Source organism: Acinonyx jubatus, chromosome D1 (genome assembly GCF_027475565.1).
Source record: "Acinonyx jubatus isolate Ajub_Pintada_27869175 chromosome D1, VMU_Ajub_asm_v1.0, whole genome shotgun sequence".
Taxonomy (NCBI): Eukaryota; Metazoa; Chordata; class Mammalia; order Carnivora; family Felidae; genus Acinonyx; species Acinonyx jubatus.
The window spans coordinates 33,597,514-33,619,025 of record NC_069390.1 but is presented as its reverse complement, the minus strand read 5'-3'; the positions used below and the strand labels follow the sequence as shown (position 1 = coordinate 33,619,025).

The 21,512-nt window shown below is 37.1% G+C and overlaps 1 protein-coding gene across 5 annotated transcripts in view; it reads left to right on the top strand.

The window, feature by feature from the left end:
- Nucleotides 1-21,512, top strand: part of ANO3 (anoctamin 3) — a 415,273-nt gene that overhangs the window by 278,763 nt on the left and 114,998 nt on the right. For all 5 annotated transcript variants that reach the window (XM_027072968.2, XM_053203366.1, XM_027072969.2 and 2 more), the window contains one exon: nucleotides 9,209-9,367. In XM_027072968.2, coding sequence (XP_026928769.1) covers nucleotides 9,209-9,367 — 159 coding nt within the window. The remainder of the gene's footprint in view (nucleotides 1-9,208; nucleotides 9,368-21,512) is intronic.

The window sequence follows — 21,512 nt, the reverse complement described above, 5'->3', positions numbered from 1 at the left end:
CCCTATGACTCAGCAATTGCACTACTAGGAATTTACCCAAAGGGTACAAAAATGCTGATTCGAAGGGGCACATGCCCCCCAGTGTTCCAGGGGCACATGCGTCCCAGCGATATCAACAATAGCTAATTTATGAAAAGAGCCCAAATGTCTATCAACTTGATGAATGGATAAAGCAGTTATGGTACATATATGAAATGGAATACTACTCAGCAATGAAAAAGAATGAAATCTTGCCATTTACAACAACATGGATGGAACTGGAGGCTATTATGCTAAGCAAAACAAGTCAATCAGAGAAAGACAGATGTATAATTTCACTCATATATGCAATTTGAAAATCACAACAGATGAACATAAGGGAAGAGAAGGAAAAATAAGATAAAAACAGACAAGGAGGCAAACCATAAGAAACTCTTAAGTACAGAGAGCAAACTGAGAGTTGCTTGAAGGGGGTGGGTGTGTGGGAGAGTGGGTTAAATAGGTGATGGGCATTAAGGAGGGCACTTTTCTGGATGAACGTTGGGTGTCTTATCTAAGAGATGAATCACTGGGTTCTATTCCTGAAGCCAAGGCTACATTGTATGTTAACTAATTTGAAAAAAAAAACAAAACAGTTTATTTTGAGAGAGAGAGAGCACAAGTGGGGAAGGGGCAGAGAGAGAGAAAAAAAATCCTAAGCAGCGTCCACACTGTTAACACAGAGCATGATGTGGGGCTTGATCTCATGAATTGAGAAATCATGACCTGAGCCAACATCAAGAGCCAGACACTTAATCGACTGAGCCACCCAGGCGCCTCTGTGGTAATTTTGTGCAACAATAGATAACTAATACATAAAATATGGTATTGTGATACATTAAAATCCAGCCTCATCGGTGAATGCTTGGTGTACCATTAATGAAGCAAACTGGAAATTCTTTATCTAGCTAAAATACCCAGCAGGTGCTTGTCAGCAGGCCAGGCAAATATAATCAACAATATGCTCTGACTGACTGAAACAGATTTGAAGTTTTGAGTAAATTATTTTTGCATAATTCATAAGCATTAATTGAATCGATTCAATAAAAATTAAGCCAGCAAGATGCTGTATCAACACAATTCCAAGTATTTAGCTTGACAAAAATTATAATGACCTAATCTCATGAGTCTCTTTACTTTAAGAAGCTATGTTTCCCAAGAAAAACTTTTTTTTTTATACTTTCGTGGCTACACAGAGGGATCCCTCTTTACAATTTCGTCTCTCTCCTCTATATTCCTACTTAATAACATCACATAATAATAATAGTAATAAGAAGAAGCATGTCTGTAATATTTTCATTCTTTTTAATGTTTATTTATTTTGACACAGAGGGAGAGAACACATTGTGATGGGGCAGAGACAGAGAGGAAGAGAGAGAATCCCAAGCAGGCTACACACTGTCAGCTCAGAGCCCAGTGCAGAGCTTGATCTCACAGACCGTGAGGTCATGACCTGAACTGAATTCAAGAGTCAGATGCCTAACCGACTGAGCCACAGATGTCCCAACATGTCTGTAATATTCTAAATAAATTTGACTCCTGTCATTTATGCATCATTGCATTTAACATGCATTTATTGAGTGCCCTATGTGTACATTCAATGATAAGATGTTAAAACGGACAAGAGACCGTCTTGTGTGCACATCGCCATACTTAATTTTCACTTTACAACAACTGTATGAACTACTGGTATTTATACCCCCTTTTATAGCAAAAAAAAAAATTTGACTGCTATCTACAACTTGAATCTTATTGCCCTATCTTCAAATCCCATTTTTCTTTTTATTCACTAAAAGGAAAGGGCCTGCTTCTCTTTTAATAATGTGAAATGGCCTTTATTTATGTTCTCCCAAGGCACCAAACTTTTTTTGCACCTTAATTTTATTGCATCTTGTATTAATTTCTTTACTATACCTGCCTTACAGGATATAATCTCATTCTGCTTTGTTTATTACTATATTTTCAGACCACATGTGCATTTAGTATTGCTGGGAAAATGACAATAAGAGATACAAGGTAGTTTGTAAGGTTTATGACACTTAACTTAGTCTTTTAAAAAACTTTAAAAAAAATTTTTTTTAACATTGATTCATTTTTGAGAGACAGAGAGAGACAGAGCATGAGTGGGGAAGGGGGAGAGAGAGAGGGAGACACAGAATCTGAAGCAGGCTCCAGGCCCCAGGCTCCAAGCTGGCAGCACAGAGCCCGATGTGGGGCTCGAACCCACAAACTGCGAGATGATGCCCTGAGCTGAAGTCGGACGCTCAACCAACTGAGCCACCCAGGTGCCCCTAAAATTATTTTTTAGAACAGTTGTAGGTTCACAGAAAAATTGAGCAGAAAGTCACAGATTTCCCATATAGCCTTGCCTCCACACATTTAGCCTGTCCCATTATCAACATCCCCTACCAGATTGGTACCTTTATTATAGTTTACGAACCTGCATTAACATATCATAATCACCCGTAGCTTACAACAGGGTTCACTCTGCTGCTGTACGTTCTGTGCATTAGGACAAGTGCATAATGACATGTATCCATCACTATAGTATCACGGAGAGTGATTTCACTGCCCTGAGGATACTCTGTGCTCTGCCTCTCATCCCTCTCTCTCTCCTATCCTTGGCAACCGCTGATTTTTTGCTGTCTTCATAGTCTTGCCTTTTCCAGAATGCCGTTAGTTAGAATTGCACAGTATGTAGACTTCTCAGATCTCCTTCTTTCACTCGGCCATGCAATCACCTTTGAAGCTGAAAAAAAAACGTTATATGATTTAAAAACAAATCACCAAACTTTGGATGCTATGAAGTCACCCAGCAACAGGAAGATCAGGCATTCTTTAGTCCTACACATTCCCAAGTGTCTCTGTTTGCCTAAAAGTGTTCCTGGAAGAGTGAAATTCGAGAAGCAGACCTAGCTTGAGATTGGAGTATGGTCTGGAATGTCTGTAGTATGCTTTGTTATTGTTCAGTTTCTGTTGTGTATATGTATGCCCTTTGGAAGCTACAAAGGGCAAATGGCTTTGTCCCACCTGTCACGTATCCTGGGGGCAGGTGAGGCTGCACAATCCATCTGTGCCTGCCTCTAGGTCAGGGTAAGGGGCAGTGGCTTACTCCCTTCCCTGAAAGAGAAGAGGCTCTTCCCTGCTTCTCCAAAACCTCATTCCTTCATCTGGGGGTTACACAGAGCCACACAGCTTACACACCCAGTTGGTGTCAAGGAAAAGGGAGACAAAGGGAATCGCTATGGAAATCCCAGATGGGATAACGTGCTCTTTGGCTACCACAGGACCTTTCCATCTGCCTCAATTTCAGCATCTGTGAAATGGGGGGAAAACAGTACTTATCTCAGTTTTTGTGAGCATGAAATGTGTAAACATACGCAAAGTGTGTAGAACAGTGCTTGGTTTCTGTGCAGTTCATGTTAGTGTTATTTCTTTAAATACTAATTTATTAGTTATTATTTTTTAAAAAAGCAGTTTTCTCTACCAGGTGTAGTAGGAGCTAGAATGCAATCTACCATCTGATTAGGGTACTCCAGAGTCACTGATTTAGAGAATATTTGTATTTCTTTTTTAAAAAACTTTATTTTAATGTTTATTTACTTTTTTGGAGGGGAGACGGGCAGAGAGAGAGGAAGACACAGAGTCTGAAGCAGACTCTGGGCTCTGAGCCGTCAGCACAGAAAATATTTGTATTTCTTTTTATTTCTTTTATTACTTTTAATTATTTTTTAACGTTTATTTCTGAGAGAAAGAGAGACAGAGCATGAGTTGGGGAGAGGCAGAGAGAAAGAGAGAGAGACAGACAGACAGACAGAATCCGAAGTAGTCTCCAGGCTCCGAGCTGTCAGCACAGAGCCCAACATGGGGCTAGAGCCCACAAACCTCAAGAACATGACCCAAGCCAAAGTCGGAGGCTTAACCAACTGAGACACCCAGATGCCCCTAATATTTGTATTTCTAAAGATGATGTGGACTAGCAAGAGGGTTGACATTCTGTTAAGTAGGCAATAAGCCTAGCCAGATTCTTATCCACAGTGAAAGCCACTGTATAGCATTGAAGTCTGATTTTTTTGGTATTCCTGTGACTCATAATTAAAGGTTATTTGCATAGGAAAGTTTGCATAGTAATTACATTTCTGACATGTTTTAAGTTAAGTGAGGTGCATTAAAATATATATGTATTAATATACTTTTTATCCCCAAGGACACTTAGAAAATTAAAGCATTCTTCTCCTGTTAAGTATCATTTTAAAATGGAAAATTTTTATGACAGAAAAGCCAGAATTTGTATTAATTCAGCAGCACTTAGTAAATTTCTACTCACGTGCAGGATTTCTTCTGACCTACAGTGCATGGTGTATTTTCTGTTAGTTTATTTTAACAGAGATTGCTTTTATTGTAAGTATGTGACTTTCTTGACAAAACTGTTTCTCATTTGTCTGGAACTGAAAAAAAAGATTAAAACCTCTTCTTTTCTGTATAATAAGTAAGGCCAACAAAAAGAGCTATTGTGAACAATGGCTTTAACTGTGAAATGAATGGTAGTTACATACTGAGGCTATTTGGATTTTTCTCTAATTAAGGAGGGTAAAGCCAGAACTTCTGAGTAAAATATGGCATCAGACTATTGACATCTAGACTGTCATTTCCCAATTTCCCATCAATGATTGCCAAAAAAGGATACAGAAATGCAAAACCAAACACCACTGCTGAAACCCAATGAAAAAGATTTTCATTATTTGAAGATTTGGTAGGAAAAGATGAAACACAAGTGTGAAACACAGTCATTTGGCCTGAAGACAGCCTGATGGGTCCCCAAATGACAGTGGAGAGTTGGGCTAACCTGGCCCGTCATTGGTCCTCAACGTTGGGCTGCCGGAGCCACACAGCCAAGGAAACTAAGCATCCACTGCCCTTCTCAACAATGGCAATCTTGTGAGCAAGCCAGAGTCCTGCCTGCTCCCACTGCCTTGCCCACCCGTGCCTCTCTCTCTCTCTCTCTCTCCCTCCCTCTCCCTCTCCCTCTCCCTCTCCCTCTCCCTCAATCCAAACAGAATCAGAAATAGCCAGTAAAAGGACATGGCAGTAATTGGTTGCATTCTAAATAGCAGAATTTGGATAAAAAGACTGTTACAGGTGGGAGCAGGTACTGGCTCCCATGCATACTGTACTGTCTTATGCCAGAGTATAGCAAACTAAGTCAATTTTTAAAGCATAGACCAGGACTTTGTAATCAAGAAGAGTCCATCTGTACAGAGACATGTTCCATGAAATCTTGAAAGACACCAGAAAAGGCATCTTACAAGACACCTGGGGTGGCTCAGTCAGTTCAGCGTCCAACTTTGGCTCAGGTCAGGATCTCACAGTTCGTGAGTTTGAGCCCTGCGTCCGTCTCTGTGCTGACAGCTCAGAACCTGGAACCTGCTTTGGATTCTGTGTCTCCCTCTCTCTCTGTTCCTCCCCTGCTCACACTCTATCTCTCTCTGAAAAATAAATGATGATTAAAGAAAAAATTTTTGAAGACACCATAAATTGAAATAAAGCCTGTATACAACAAACTTCGTTCTAAGTTAAGATTGGCATATTGCTAAGGTTGAAAACAAACTTTTCCTGGGAATCAGCAATTTTGTCCTAGGTACATACTGACAGAAATGTATGCACACATCTATTGCAAGATATACACATGAATGTTTATTAAAAATAGGCAAGACTGGAAATGAATAGCCCAAATACTCATCATTAGTAGAAAACAAAAATAAATTTCATTGTTTTTTTAATCTTTATTTATTTTGAGAGAAAGAAAGGGAGCATACAAATTTTATCTTATTTTTCGTGACAAGAACTGACTTTTTTGATCTCACAAGGTCAGACAACGTTGAGACTGCTGTCTGTGCATTATCTCATTTAGTCGTAACAATAATCTTATACTGTTGATAATATTATTATATTTGCTTAAAAGCTGTGGGAACTGACGCTGAGCAGTGAGATTAAGTAACATGTCTAAGAACACAGTTAATTAAAACACCAGTCTGTCTAATGCAGAAATCAGTACCTTAACCAGTGTATCCTACTGCATCTTACTAACTCAAGTGTATGGTTAACATGTAATCAGTCAGCAATCACTTACAGATTAATGACCTGACCTAATTTTATATCTGCCTGACAGAGGACTGTGGTAAACTCCCCAGGATAACAGGACCCTTAGTGGCTACTGGCACCTGTTAATAAGTCTTCCTCTGGTACACCTGGACATTCTTCAACTCTATTCCTCACACATTAGATAACATTGTAACTAAACAATTACATTCCTGCACATATTCCTGCACATATTAGATAACATTGTAACTAAACAATTACATGCCTACTACTCCCCAGACAGTATAAAATCCCTAAAAGTCTTTTGTGTCCTCTTATTTTTATCCCTCGAGTTTAACACAGTACATAGCACACAATAGGTGTTCGATGAATGCTTGTTAGATTGAAAAGAATAAATTCTGGAAAACATTTGCAGGTCACAAATAGTTACTACCATAATTTTATTTGAAAAATTCTCAAAAATGTGTTTTCATGCAAATAGGCAGACTTCTATTGCTGTTTTTCAAATGTGCTAAAATCTTTGCAAAGGATTCTTTCTCCACGTGAGCCATAACATGCATATTTTTGGGATACTCTTTAGGAAGACCAGCTTTGCTGAAAGTACCTGAGCTTTATGGTTTGCAATGCATTACATAATTAAGTTGTTTTCAACACTGTTGAAAGATAAGGTACCTGATGGATGACCAGCATCCCAGGTTCTCTGAGCAATACTAGTTTTATTCTATCTTCTGGGAATAATAAACATGAAAACTCTGTTTCTAAGTTAAATTCATTCTGCATTGTAATTGGAAAGCATTTCACTATTCCAGGTACCTTAAGAGAGGAGTCCTGATTTCATGTTCAAACAACCCTTATGATTTCAAACAATTAAAGAAGTTGTTCTTTTGGTGACTAAACACAATGATATATAATAAATTTCCTGTCAGTTCTGCTTTTAAGCAACAGATTTGAGCAGGTTAATCAGCATCTTGGTTAATGGGTGCCATATATGTATTAAAATAAAATAAAAACTCATAACCTTAAACTTTTATAGAGCCTGTACAATGTTTTTTTAAACATAATTCAGGAGATATTTCCAAATCTCACCATGCTTCTGTATTACCATTTCGATAGCTATTTTTCATTCTGCCTGGTAAAACTCATCTAATAATTTAGAATTCATAAAATAATTAGACAATAAATTAGAATTCTAGTTAATATAGTGTGATTGTGAACACATTTTTCAGAAACAAAAAAGTTGGGAATAATGCCTAAGGTCACTTATTGTGAAAAAAATGGCGATTTTTTAATGGTAAAACAGCTGTTTCTCTGGGAGAGTTTAGCATTTGTTTTGCTTAGACTTAGAACAATGGGTAACAATAACTATCAGAGTTCCACTTTCAGTCTATGGTGCTCTTAAAATATGAAAAGCACATAAAATTGATTAAATACTATCTTGTCTCCTAACACTTTTCCTACCTAACCCATCATTTACTTCCAGGTCTTCTCACTGAAGGACTCTTGCCTTCGCCTAGGATTAAATATGTTTTTAATATCATAAAAATCAGAAGACACTCAATAATGAACTGGAGGTCCACCTGGGTGGCTCAGTCAGTCAAACATCTCAGTCTTGATTTTGGCTCAGGTCATGGTCTCAAGGTTCATGAGGTCAATCCCCCATCCGGCTCTGTGCTGACAGTGCCAACAAAGCCTGCTTGGGATGTTCTCTCTCTCCCTCCCTCTCTGCTCCTCCCCTGCTCATTCTCTCTCTCTCTCTCTCTCTCTCTCTCTCAAAATAAATAAACATTAAAATTTTTTTAAATAATCAACTGGAGAGGGTGGTATACTTTATGCAAAAGAAAATGAAGAAGGAAATTTGTATATGATTTTATTTTAGCCCAGTCCTTGTTGAAATTACCATGAAGATGTCTGGAGGCAGTGGATGGTAGGTATAAAACAAAGGGCACACCATGGCTATCAGTTCTGCTGTAATTTTGTGATTATTTATCTTAACCTGTTTTAATTTGATTTGTTGTAAATACTGGAGGCGAGAGGAGGAGATGTGTCAATATGATCTCTTCTTGGTTTTCTATTCTTGAGGTCAGCCTTACCTGGACACACAGGTTTATGGATGTTGCCTTCCTTTCTTCCTCCCACAAATATTTATTGATTCCCACTCTGTATCTGATTTGGGGTGAGATGTCTGGAATAATCTGAGACGAAACAGTAAACAATCCTTGATCAGGCAGATGGTAAACAAAAGATAATAAATGGTTTCGTGTCATATAACATGTTAGGAGTTAGTAAGTGTGAAGGAACTTGAACGGTCTTGAGGAGAGCAGTTAAATGCTGTAATTTATGATGTGGAGGATCACTCAGGTATCTCAACTATCATGCAAGGTGTATCTTGCAAGGCAGGCATTTGGTGGAAAATTGCCAGTCTATAAAAAATAGCTTGGGCGAATGGGCAGAGCAAGGTGAGGGCCATACAGCAGTCTTGATGAGCAAGTGATTAAGCTTGATAAGTAAGCTGTCTTAGTTGGATCACAGTTTTATATCCACTGGACAAGTATCTCTGGAGCAAGCAGCTCAGGAATTATTTTTCAGTTCAGTGTTGTTGAACAGAGCTTTAGAAAATTATACCTATCTGAATATTATTTAATATTGGAAATTATGTTGGCTTCAGTACTTATGTTAAGACTTAATGTCTTAATTTTTGCAATGGGAGTTGTAAGTATTAAAAAAGATCAAACATGTAAGGCACTTATGTCTGAGCCTGATGTTGAATAAATACATACTCAGCATATGCTAGCTGATATTATTTTTACAGGACCTCACTAAATAAAACTTACTATATGCATTTTGATGCCAGCATCAGAGAACCCAGGGTCTGGTATCAGACTGCCTAATTTCAAATTGTAGAACATCGCTTGCTAACTTGTCTCCTATTACAGACTTCAGACTTTCTTTAATCAACTTTCCCATATCTCATAACTGGAATGTAAAAACACATTTTTGCTTTTGGAGTGCCAGTATCTAAACCAAAGTGACTGAGACCAAAACGGTGTGTTTGTCTAGCCTACACTATTAACAGTCATTGCTTTGTTTGCAGAATGACATGAATTACATAGCATCCAGTGGACTTCTATTCAAAGATGGCAAAAAACGGATTGATTACATCCTGGTGTATAGAAAGTCAAATATACAATATGACAAAAGAAACACATTTGAAAAGAACCTCAGAGCCGAAGGCCTGATGTTGGAAAAGGAGGTAGGTGCTTTGATAACACTAGTTGTGTGGTAAAATATGCTGGAAGAGATATAATCTCATATGTTTTAATATGGGAAGTATATACCACATGGCTTTATAAAATGTATAGTTATTTTCTCCCACATAAAAGAAATACATATGTACAGTCCCACTTAAATACGTATTCCTTTTTTACTTATACATTTCCGTAAATTTAAATATTTTTCAAAGGGCATAACTATTTTTACAGTTTTAAAAATTGAAGAAGGAATAATTATACCTATATAAAGTATAGAAAACCCTATGAAAAGAAAAATGTTAAAAGAAAGGAGTGCCAAGCTGTTAATGTCTGGGTTTCAATATTGGAATGAATGATTTGCTTCTCAATCTTTTTTTTTAATGCTTTTACTTTTTTTTCAGACTTCATTTTTTAGGGTAGTTTTAGATCACAGCAAAATTGAGAGGAAGGTACAGAGATGTCCCATATAGCTCCTGCCCCCACACACCATCTCCCATTATCAACATCTCCCACCAGAGTGGTGCATTTGTTATAATTGATGAACCTACATAGACTCCTTATTGTCATCCAGAGTCCATAGTTTACATTAGTGTTTGCTCTTGATGTTGTACATTATGTGGGTTTGGGAAAATGTAACATGTATCCACCCTATAGAATTATGCAAAGTATTTTTACTGCCCTAAAAATCCCATGTGTTCTGCCTATACATCTCTCTGCCACCCTATTCATTTGCCTGTATAAGGGCATCTTGGTTGCTTCCAAGTTTGGGTAATTATGAATAAAGCTGCTTTAAACATCCTAGTGCAGGTTTGTGCATGGACAGAAATTTTCAACTTTGAGTAAATATCAAGGAGTGGATTGCTGGATCATATGCTAAGAGTATGTTCATTTTTGCAAGAAACCTTCATAATGTCTTCCCAAATGGCTATACCATTTTGCACTCCCACCAGCAATAAATGAGAGTTCCTGTTGTCCAATTCCTCACCAGCATTTGCTGTTGTCAGTATTCTGGATATTGGCCATTCTAATGGGTGTCTAGTGGTAAGCTCATTTTTACTTGCATGTTCCTGATGGTGTATGAAGTAGAGCATCTTTTAATATGCTTATTTAATATGCTTATTTAATATGCTCACCTTTCTTGGTGAGGTGTATGTTAAGACTTTTGGCTTATTTTTAAATTGAGTTGTTTGTTTTCTTATTGTTGAGTTTTAAGAGTTCTTTGTATATTTTGGAATAGCAGTTCTTCATCAGATGTGTCTTTTGCAAGTATTTTCTCAGTTTGTTGCTTGTTTTATCATTTCCTTTGACATTGTCTTTCACAGAGTAGAAGCTCACTAGTTATTTTTTTATAGTTATTAATTGATCTTTAAATGTTGAACCAGCCTTGCATACTTAGGATAGATCCCAATTGGTTGTGGTATATAGTTCTTTTTATACATTGTTGGGTTCTATTTCCTAATATTTTGTTGAAGAATTTTGCATGTATGTTCATGAAAGATATTAGCCTGTAGTTTTTTGTTTTGTTTTGTTTTTGTTTTTGTTTTGTTTTTGTCTTTTTTTCTTGAAGTGCCTTTGTATTTTGGTAATAGTGCTGGCCTCATAGAATGAGTTAGGAAGTTTCCCCTCTACTTCTATACTCTGAAAAAGATTGTAGAAAATTGGCACAATTTCTTCCTCAGATGTTTGGTAGAAATCATCAGTGTACCCATCAGAGCCTGGTGCTTTCCGTTTGGGAAAGTTATTAGTTAATGATTCAGTTTATTTAATAGATATACATCTATTCAGGTTGTGTATTGTTTGCATGTGAGTTTTGGCAGATTATGTCTTTAAATAAATTAGCTGATTTCATCTAGGCTGTCAAATGTGAGCATAGAGTAACCATAGTATTCCTTTATTAATCTTTTAGTTATAGCACAGTCCCCTCTTTCATTTCTGATATGGATGATTTCTGATTTCTTCTCTCTATTTTTCTTACTAGGCTGACTAGAGGCTTATTGATTTACTGATCTATTCAAAGAACCAAACATTTCATCAATTTTTTTCTGTTGTTTTTTCTGTTTTCAATTTTATTGATTTATGAAAGAATTCTATTTTATTGAAATATTGTTGACCATAATGTTATAGTATGCTCTTATTCTTTTCTTTTGTTTACTTTGGATTTAAGTCACTCTTTCTTTTTTTAGTTTCTTAAAATGAAAACTTAGATGATTAACTTTAAACCTTTCTTTTTTTTTAATATATGCAGTTAATGCTATAAATTTACCCTAATCACAGCTTTCACTATACTTAAAGTTTACATAATTTAAACTTTGATAAATTATGTTTTTATTTTCATGTAGTAGAAAATTATTTTTCCTCTCTGGAGCTTTCATATTTGTCCTATGTGTCATTTGTAAGAATGTCATTTAATCTGCATATATTTTGGGAATTTCCAGTTATCTTTCTGTTATTGGTTTCTAGCTTAATTCCACTGTGGTCTGAGAGCAGACACTGGATGGTTTCTCTTCTTTTAAATTTGTTAAGATGTGTTTTATGGCCCAGAATAATTAATCTTCTTGAATGGTCCATGTGAATTTGAGAAAAATGTACATTCTCTTGTTGTTGGATAAAGGAATCTATAGATGTCAATTACAATTATAGATGTCAATTACAGCAATAGTTGATTGATGGTGTTATTGAGTTCAACTGTTTCCTTACTGGTCTTCTGCCTGCTGGATCTGTGTATTTCTGATACAGAAGTGTTGAAGTCTCCACCTGTGATAGTAATTCATTTGTTTCTCCCTGCAGTTCCGTCAGTTTTTGCCTCACATACTCTGGCATTCTTATCTGGTACATACACGTTAAGGATGGTTGTGTCTTCTCGGAGAAACGGCTCCTTTATCACTATGTGATGCCCTTCTTTATCCCTGACAACTTTTCTCTCCTTGAATGCTTTTCTTAAGTGTTCTTTAAAGAATGTTGTATTTTTCTAGTGAAACAATAAAACTACTAATGCTTACTAGAAAAAGATGGAAAATAGAAAGGAGGCAAAAGCCGATTTTTCATACTCCTGTTATTAAAAAAAAAACCTCTTGCTATTTTAGTTAAACTTCTAAGGTCTTAAAAACACATATTAAATACATATTTATCACGTTACAGAATGAAAACATCTTAATGTGAAAACTGAAAGTAAAAAAAAGTGCAAAATAAAAAGCCAAAGTTCACATCTACTATCTCCCAAATCATATTCTCTTATTTTTTAGTAGCCTTGTTAATGTCTTGATTTTATTTTGCCGGGTGTCCTAAGTATATTTTATAGATATATACAAATATGCATATATTTTTTAGAAAATTTAGTCATGATATGCATTATATTCTACTACTCAATTCTGTTATTTAACAATATATTATGAATATCTTAAATTGCCTTTATATTTAGATACAACTCATCTCTTTTACTAGGTGTATAGTATTACAACTTGGGGATTTAGTCAACCATTCCCCTATTCAGAGAAAAAAATTTGTTTTAATTTTTTTTACATTTATTTATTTTTGAGAGACAGAGAGAGACAGAGCACTAGTGGGGGAGGGGCAGAGAGAAACTGAGACACAGAATCTGAAGCAGACCCCAGGCTCCTAGATTTCAGCACCGGGCCTGACACAGGGCTCGAACTGTGAGATCATGACCTGAGCTAAAGTTGGACGCTTAACCAACTGAGCCACCCAGGGGCCCCAAGAAAAACTTTAAATTACATGTTTGAGGGACTCTTAATTTACTACAAGTGGGATTTAACTACTTTTCTAGAAAATTAGATGGACAAGGTGAAATAATTTTGATGATTTCTTTGGTTAAATATCTAGATAATTTGCTAATAAGTGTTATCAATGGAATAGAATGCTCACTGTTACTTAGACGTGATATTGGAGCCCCCACTCTTTTTTTCCACAGGACTACTTCTGTGATTAGCCTTCTAAGAAACACATTAGGAAATACTGAACTATAACTTGAGATGGATCTAGAGAACTGATATGTTTATTAGCAATTTTTTTTAATTTTTTTTTCAACGTTTATTTATTTTTGGGACAGAGAGAGACAGAGCATGAACGGGGGAGGGGCAGAGAGAGGGAGACACAGAATCAGAAACAGGCTCCAGGCTCTGAGCCATCAGCCCAGAGCCCGACGCGGGGCTCGAACTCACGGACCGTGAGATCGTGACCTGGCTGAAGTCGGACGCTTAACCGACTGCGCCACCCAGGCGCCCCTATTAGCAATTTTTAATATATATAAAATAACAGTGCCTTGACTCTTTACAAGGTAAGGATTTATTCACACGCTGCCTAGTGTTACAAAATCGGGCAAGCTGACTTCTGGTCTCAATTTCTATTTATTCCTTTAGTTCTGTTTCCCTTTTTATGTCTCTTCTGGGAATTTTAACCCAGAGTATCCATATCAGTGGACTAATTCAATCAATAAGTACTTATTACCAAAGTCTTATGAACTCAGTCTTGTAATAAGATTTTATTCTCCTGTGATTTCTCCTCCATACAACCAATCATTTCCTCATCTGTTCCAAGAGCAATTTGTACATACATTCTATTATGATATTGATAGTTACTTTGCTCACATATCTCCAATTATTTATCAATTCAACAAATAATTGTGACAGGTACTATGCAAGCTACTAGGGATCCAATGAGTAAAGTAGACCTTGTCCCTGCCTTCACTGAACTTTCAGTCTACATGTGAGTCTGTCGTGACAATTGTGTAATTATGAAAGAGGTATGACTTGGCTCAGTCTCCAGCTAGTTTTCTTGGCAGTAAGTCCAGATTCTCTTCTGAGTCTTCCTCTCCCTTGTTCCTCCACCATTTTCTTAGCAATAATACAGGATGTTATTCATCCAAACGGAGTCCTCTTCTGCTTTTAAAGGGCAGCCCATTCACCCTTGAGTTCTAACTCTTTAGTCGCTGCTAAGAGATTTTTTTTTTAATTTTTTAATTTTTTGTTTTTATTTTTGTTTGGTCTAGATTGGCTCTCAGCAAGACAGTGTTTCTATGTGTTATTGCTGGGCTGACTTTTTAATTTTTTTTTTATTCTGGGTTCCACAATTGCAGCTCTTTTAGTTCATATTTATAGGTTTGGGATTTAGTTCCCATGATTCAATAAAGTATCATGACAGATGATCAGGAAGTATATTCATTCTCATCTGCACATTTCATTGAAATCAACCATCTCCACAAACTATACCCCTTGTGTTGAGCACAAATTACCAGTCTCTGCTTCCTTTTTCTTCCCACTTACCTCCACTAAGGTAAATGACTTTTTTTTTCCCTGACAATGCAAAGTGTTAAGGCTACCCTAGTTCTCCAGAATAGAGATTAATTGTTTTGAAACAGAATTGGGGGATTTGTATGTCTTCCTTCCAAAAAGGGCCTAAAAGCACTATGAAATTTAATTCAATACTCTCAAAGTAACTCTGCCTACCCAAGCAAGGGAAAATGCTGTAAATTAAAAAAAATAAATAAATAAATAAAAGAAAAGAAAAAAGAAAATCTTGTTACACTCTTTCCACTTGACCAGTATTTGCATAGCTAAGGATACTACCATAAATGGATTTGCATAATAAAGTTTTTATTATTGAAAGATGACTTTCAATATCTACTTATGGATACAATGTCTAGAATTCTTCCTTAAGAGGATACTTTTCATAATTTCAAACTGTGATAAGTGACCTAAAAGACAAGTAAACGATGTTGCAATGATTTATATCAAGGGCAGTGATCTCATCTGGAGGATGAGGGAAGACCAGAAGTGAAATTAAAGAAATATACTTTGAATTGAGGTTTGAAGATGAATAGTACCTAAAATAAGTTGAATAAGAGGGCTAGATGTGATTTTAAGCAGTGACTGCATATTATAATCACCTAGGGATCTCTTAATCTATTAATGGCAAACCCCATCATAACAAGGATCAATTGAATATCATGTAATGGGAAGAAGGATACTGGCATTTTTCAATACCAGAATGAAAGGGGAGTAGGTGAACTTGGAAAGAATGGTGAGGGTTAAATAATTACTTCTAGTAGTAGACTTTTGATGATTTTCTTAAGAAAAATGGGAAACCACTGAATAATTTTAAGCAAGGCAGGATCATGACCATATTTGTTTTCTAAGAACATACCTGGGATTGCTGAGAAGACCATAGATTTGAAGAGCATGACTGGATGTACAGACATCATGGCTGGCATTAGAGAAGGAGAGAAAGAAGTAGATTTGTTAAATATGGAACTTAAAATGTAGATACTCAGCGTTTTGGTTATGATAGGAAAAGTGAAGCAGATCTGAAGGATGACTTGGGACTGTGGCTTGAGCAATTTCTTTATTCATTCAGGGAACATTAATGAAGTAACTATTATATGCCACATTCTGGGGATAAATGAGAACAAAGATAAAAATGGGCAATATTCTCATGGGAGCAGAGAAACCATAAACATACAAGAAAAATGGCTATTATTAAAACAATAATTTAGGGGTGCTTAGGTGGCTCAGCTATTTAAGTGTCCGACTTTGGCTCAGGTCATGATCTCATGGTTCATGGGTTCAAGCCCCACGTCAGACTCTGCACTGACAGTATAGAGCGTGCTTGGGATTCTCTCTCTCTCTACCACTCTCTCTCTTTGCCCCTCCACTGCTGTCTCTTTTCCCCTCTGTCTTTCTCAAAAATAAAAATTAAAAATTTTTTTCAAAATAAAAAACCAGAATAATTTATATAGGGACTGTGGCTAGGTAGTTATTTTAGCATGGGAGATTTGAAAGAAAGTGCTCTAAATGAAAAGGAGTCCATCATGGGAAGATAAGGAGGCAGAATGCTATCTGCAGAAGGAATAGCCAGTATGATTCTACTGTTGACCAGAAGAGAGCTAATTTGGGGAGAAAGTGGGATAGGGTTATGGGAGTAAAGATCATAAGATAGTAATTGAGGGACCCTTGACAAATACAAGTAGAAAATGTTTGAAATCTGTACTAGGGCCCAATGAGGAGTCTGAACCGAAGGTAAATGCTTTAGTCTTTAGAGTGCAAATGGTAATATAAGCCACGTATGAGGATGAAACCACTAGAGAGAATGAGGAAAAAAAGGAGTGTAGGAGTGAGCCTGTAAAAGGTAGAAGGGAAGAAGAGTCACTTGCAGGAGTTGGAGGGAGGTGGAAGAGGCAGAGATGATGAGGAGTCACAGGGAGAAGTGGTTAGCAGGGGTAAAATACTGCCAAGGAGCCCAGGAAGACAAGAAAGAGGCTGGTTCCATTGGAAGTTGTGGAGAACTTTCGCGAAAGCAATGAGAATCACCTCTCTGGAGAGATGACACGCAAGCAAAAGGGACAATGTGAGTTGAAGAGTGATGAGGCAGCAGGAAAACAGGCAGCAGCAAATGTCATCACCTTGCTCTGTGATGGGAGGATGAAGAGCAGCGTCCACAGAGGGGAAAGAGCTCTCATGAGGTTTCGCTTCTCTCTTCTTTTTTCTTATATGAGATGCTTAAATGATGGTGGGAGCATCCGGGAAAGAAAGGTGGAGACAGGAAGGAAAGCAGGAGGGGGAGGAAAACAAAAGGCTTACAACAGGAAGACAGGGGAAATGAAATTGTGAGCCTGTCAGCAAGTATCAGACTTGTTACTGAAAAGTAGGAATATTTTTAAAAATTTTTTAATGTTTACTTTTGAGAGAGAAAGAGAGACAGAATGTGAGTGAGGGAGGGGCAGAGAGAGAAGGAGACACAGAATCAGAAGCAGGCTCCAGGCTCTGAGCTGTCAGCACAGAGCCCGACACGGGGCTCCACACGGCGCTCGAACTCACGGACTGTGAGATCATGACCTGAGCCGAAGTCAGACGCTTAAATGACTGAGCCACCAAAGCACCTCACAAGTCCCCATTTTTAAAATTTACATTCACCAGAGCTAAGCACTGAGTCTGGCAGAAAATAGGTTTCAAGTCCTCATTATATTACATGTTGATAAGGACAATTTCTAGACAAGCCCATCATTAGTAGACAATGATTCATATTCAAAGGCCATATGAATGAATAGGTGTATGGTTTGTATTTGTGTCCCAAGTACATTTCCAGATCATACGAGCAATTCATCGTCTTCTTAGACTTACTCGCATGAACTACCACATTCTGTTTTCTTTCAGCTCTGTGCCACCAACTCGCAGAGAGTGACTTTGTAAAAACTCAATGTTTAAATTTCCTCTTCTCCAAAGAGTGACTATTCCACCTCTTGGAAAGTCTGGATGAAATAATTAAATAATAATGTGAAGTGTGAAGGTGGTGGGTGTGTTATTCCCTCCGAAAAGCCTGCCTTCATCAGAGAGAAACAGAATAGTGCCAGATTGGGAGCTTTGGACTCCAAGGGAGAAAGTAATCCTTCTCCCTGGCAACACCATCGCCTCACCAACCCCCTGCTCAGTAGCTGCAAGAAAATGAACTACTTTTATTTTGTTTTAAGTAGAGGTATAACAAAAGAGAAATTAATTTGAGGAAGTTATAAAAGAAGACAGTTCACGCTGCTTGAGAAAGATCTATATATATTTAAAGTTAATACATACAAAATTAGAAATGTTCTAGCTGTATGTGCACTTAGCTTGACATTTCCCTCATTGATGGTAGAGTTAATGCAGAAACATCCCTCTAAGGCATCTCCTTTATTTAAGTGTATTAGGCTTTTTCACATCTTAAAGGTTGACAGGAATGAATTAATAATCAGTGCTATGCCAGCTCTTCATGATGCTAATTTGAATTTTGACATAGCACCGCTTCCAGAATAATTCTGGCTTATTTGCACTCTGTTTCCATCATCTCTGGGTTAGGTACAAGTTACATAGAAGGTGCACTCAAAATAAGTTAACTCACTCATTCATCCATTCAACAAATGCTTAGTGAGTGACTACTGTGTGCCCAGCATAGAACTAGATGTTTGGTATACATAAATAAATAAAACAAAGATCCTTTCTTATATGGCACTTACATTTAAAAAAGACTCGCTATTAGGAGATAATAAATACTGTAGGGAAGAGATTAGACAAGGTAAGAAGGATGAGGCAAGGACAGGCAAGTCATAGCGAGTGACCAAATGAGAGCAGTAGAGTTAGTGAGGGGGAAAGTAGTAGGAGAGGGTGGTGAGCAAGATACTGAGTGTGCGACTCTAAAGCGCTGTGTAGGTCACTGACAACACTTTGGCTTTCACTCTGAATGAAATAGTTACATGATCTGAGTTACATTTTACAGAGCACTCCGGCCATTATGCTACGAGTAGATTATTGGGGGCAAGAATGTGTGAGCAAAGGCTCTGTTGGACAGCACTGCAGGAGTCCAGGCCAGAGATGATGATGGCATAGACCAGGGTGGGCGCTATAGAGAAGTGGAGAGTGATCAGACTCTGGCTGTATATTCTGTAAGGTAAAACAGATCAGGAACCATCTGGTAGTATGAAACCCAAGCTCTCCTGCTGTGGAGGTTAAACCCTCTAAGACCTCTCCCAACACATATGTCACTCACACGTTCTTCATGCTGTGACTCTATTCTGGCAACCAACATACCTAGGCTTCAGGGACCATGATGCTCTGAGGGAGAATGAGATCTCCATTTGTACCAGAATAAACACTAGCTCCTGAAAAACTTTTTTTTTTGGTCCCAGGAGCTGTCTGTTCAACAATAGAGACCCCTGCTTTCAAATTCACATGGAAACACTGGAGGGAATGCAATGATCAAATAGCAGTGCGTTTCTCACAGGCTTCTTTATTCAGTCTTAAACCATTCTACATGTAGAATGTGTCAGTCTTGTATAGATTGGTTTTTTTCTGACTCATTCATTTTCACGGAGGCCTCACTTCCAGATTCTGAGGAAAATGCTGAAAAACAACCCACTTCTCCCAAGGAAAAAGCAGTAACATACAGGTGTAGGACAATTTAAATATATATAAAGGAAGAGATGTCTTCCAAAGAGATTATAGTCTACAGAAATACAGTTTTATTACAATTTATACCCAGTTGATATTATCCAAAAAACATTTAATTCTTCAGTAACTTGATCCAAGTCACTCTGCTTTAGAGTTTTCCCCAAATTACAGGTTACTGGTTTTGTACTTGTATAATTGAAAGTCCTGTTTTTGAAGGCTTACAAAACCAAAGGGTAAAGATGAATCTGATAGTGTTTTATAAGAAAAAAGAAAAAGAGTGCTGGACAAAGATTCTAGTGAAGTTTTGAAATTATCCATTAGTTTGGTTAGGGTCTGATATAAGAAGCCTGACCTCGACAGGAAATGAACAGATAACCTGTTATACTTGGGTACTTTCTATGTCTGGCCTTTCATAACACTCACACCAGCTCTGTGAGTTAAGATCATCGTCTCCCTTTGTCAGGAGAGAAAATAGAATCATAGAGGTTAGGTAATTTTCTCAAGCTCACAGAGTAAAGTAAATGGTAAAGATGGAATTTGTACTTAAGTCTTTGTGATTCCAAACACTATGTTCTGTCTACCATACCATGTAATTTCTTCTAAGTAGGCAATTAGGATTGAAGAAATTTAAATTGTGCTTGGTAAGTGAAAGGCAAGTTGATATAACACCAGTGGCCAACACCATAATTTTAAAAGAAGAATCTTTTGAATATAAGAACTTTTGTATGGCTTAAGCAGGAAAAACTATAATAAAACATGAAATTCTTTCTTCACTTGCCTCAATGAAAGAGTCATTTAAATGCCTATGCTTTTTCTGTCTTAGATTTTCTTGATTCTATCACTTCTGCACAGAAACCTTTCAACCAAGTCTGGAATAGTCACTAAAAAGAACCTAGAGATAACATCATAATCGTTCTCCTTTCTCTTTCTAGCTTGGTAAAAAAAATACATATTTTAAACAAATAGTTGTTTGAATAAATTAATGCTCACTTTAAAAAAATTTTATGTTTATTTATTTTTGAGAGAGAGACACAGCACAAACAGGGGAGGGGCAGAGAGAGAGGGAGACACAAAATCTGAAGAAGGCTCCAGACTGCAGGCTGTTAGCACAGCATCTGATGCGGGGTGCAAACTCAAGAACCGTGAGATCATGACCTGAGCCTAACACACAGGCTTAACTGACTGACCCACCCAGGTGCCCCAAATTAATACTCATTTTAAAAAATTCTACACATTATTTTCTCAAGCAGAGCTAATGTGTATGACCTTGGTCTGAATTCAAAGGCCTGTTGATATTTGACACATACTATATCTCCTTCTGTCATTGTCCATTTTATTCCCATCATTCTTTACCTAATATTTAAAACAAACATATTTGAAGTAAGAAAAGCCTTTGGAAACTGTACTTAAGGGCAAGGATCTTTTACTATTTTTCCTTTGATGATTTGTAAGCAAAATAGAAATACTTCAATAAGCTATCAGGGAAAAAATAATCCATGTTCCAAAATTTTGGAAATTTAGTTTACTTTTCACCATCTTGGATATTTTTAGCAAGTATATGCATATTAAAGTTTGTCAAAAGTCCTCCAGGGAGAAACTCAAAATTTTTGTGGCCATGAAATACCCTGCCTCTTTTTTTATAGTACTCCATAGAACAATAAACTTCGGCAAATGCTGGTGTGTAAAAGTGTCTGCCCAATGGCAATGATGCCCTACATATGAGTATTAGTCTGATGATTATCCCATGGCTCTCTAATAATACTTTTTGTATTATTATTTGTATTAATATTGGTAATACTCATTTGAAATATTGTTTGGGCAAACTTGTGAAATTAGCCACATCTAAAACACAGGGCTTCATGAATGTATGGATATGAAACATTAGTTTAATTATAAAATATATATGATTTTAAATTAAACTGATAAATTTCTTCTATGCTTTTGAGATTTTAAGATTGTTATGTTTCTTGAGAAGTTCCATCTAGATAAAATTTATTTACTTTCATTTATTTAAAAAAAATTTTAACGTTTATTTATTTTTGAGAGACAAAGAGTGAGTGGGAGAGGGGCAGAGAGGGAGACACAGAATCCAAAGCAGGCTCCAGGCTCTGAGCTGTCAGCACAGAGCCCGACCTGGGGCTTGAACTCAGGAACCGTAATCTGAGCCCAAGTCTGATGCTTAACTGACTGAGCCACTCAGGTGCCCCATCTAGATGAA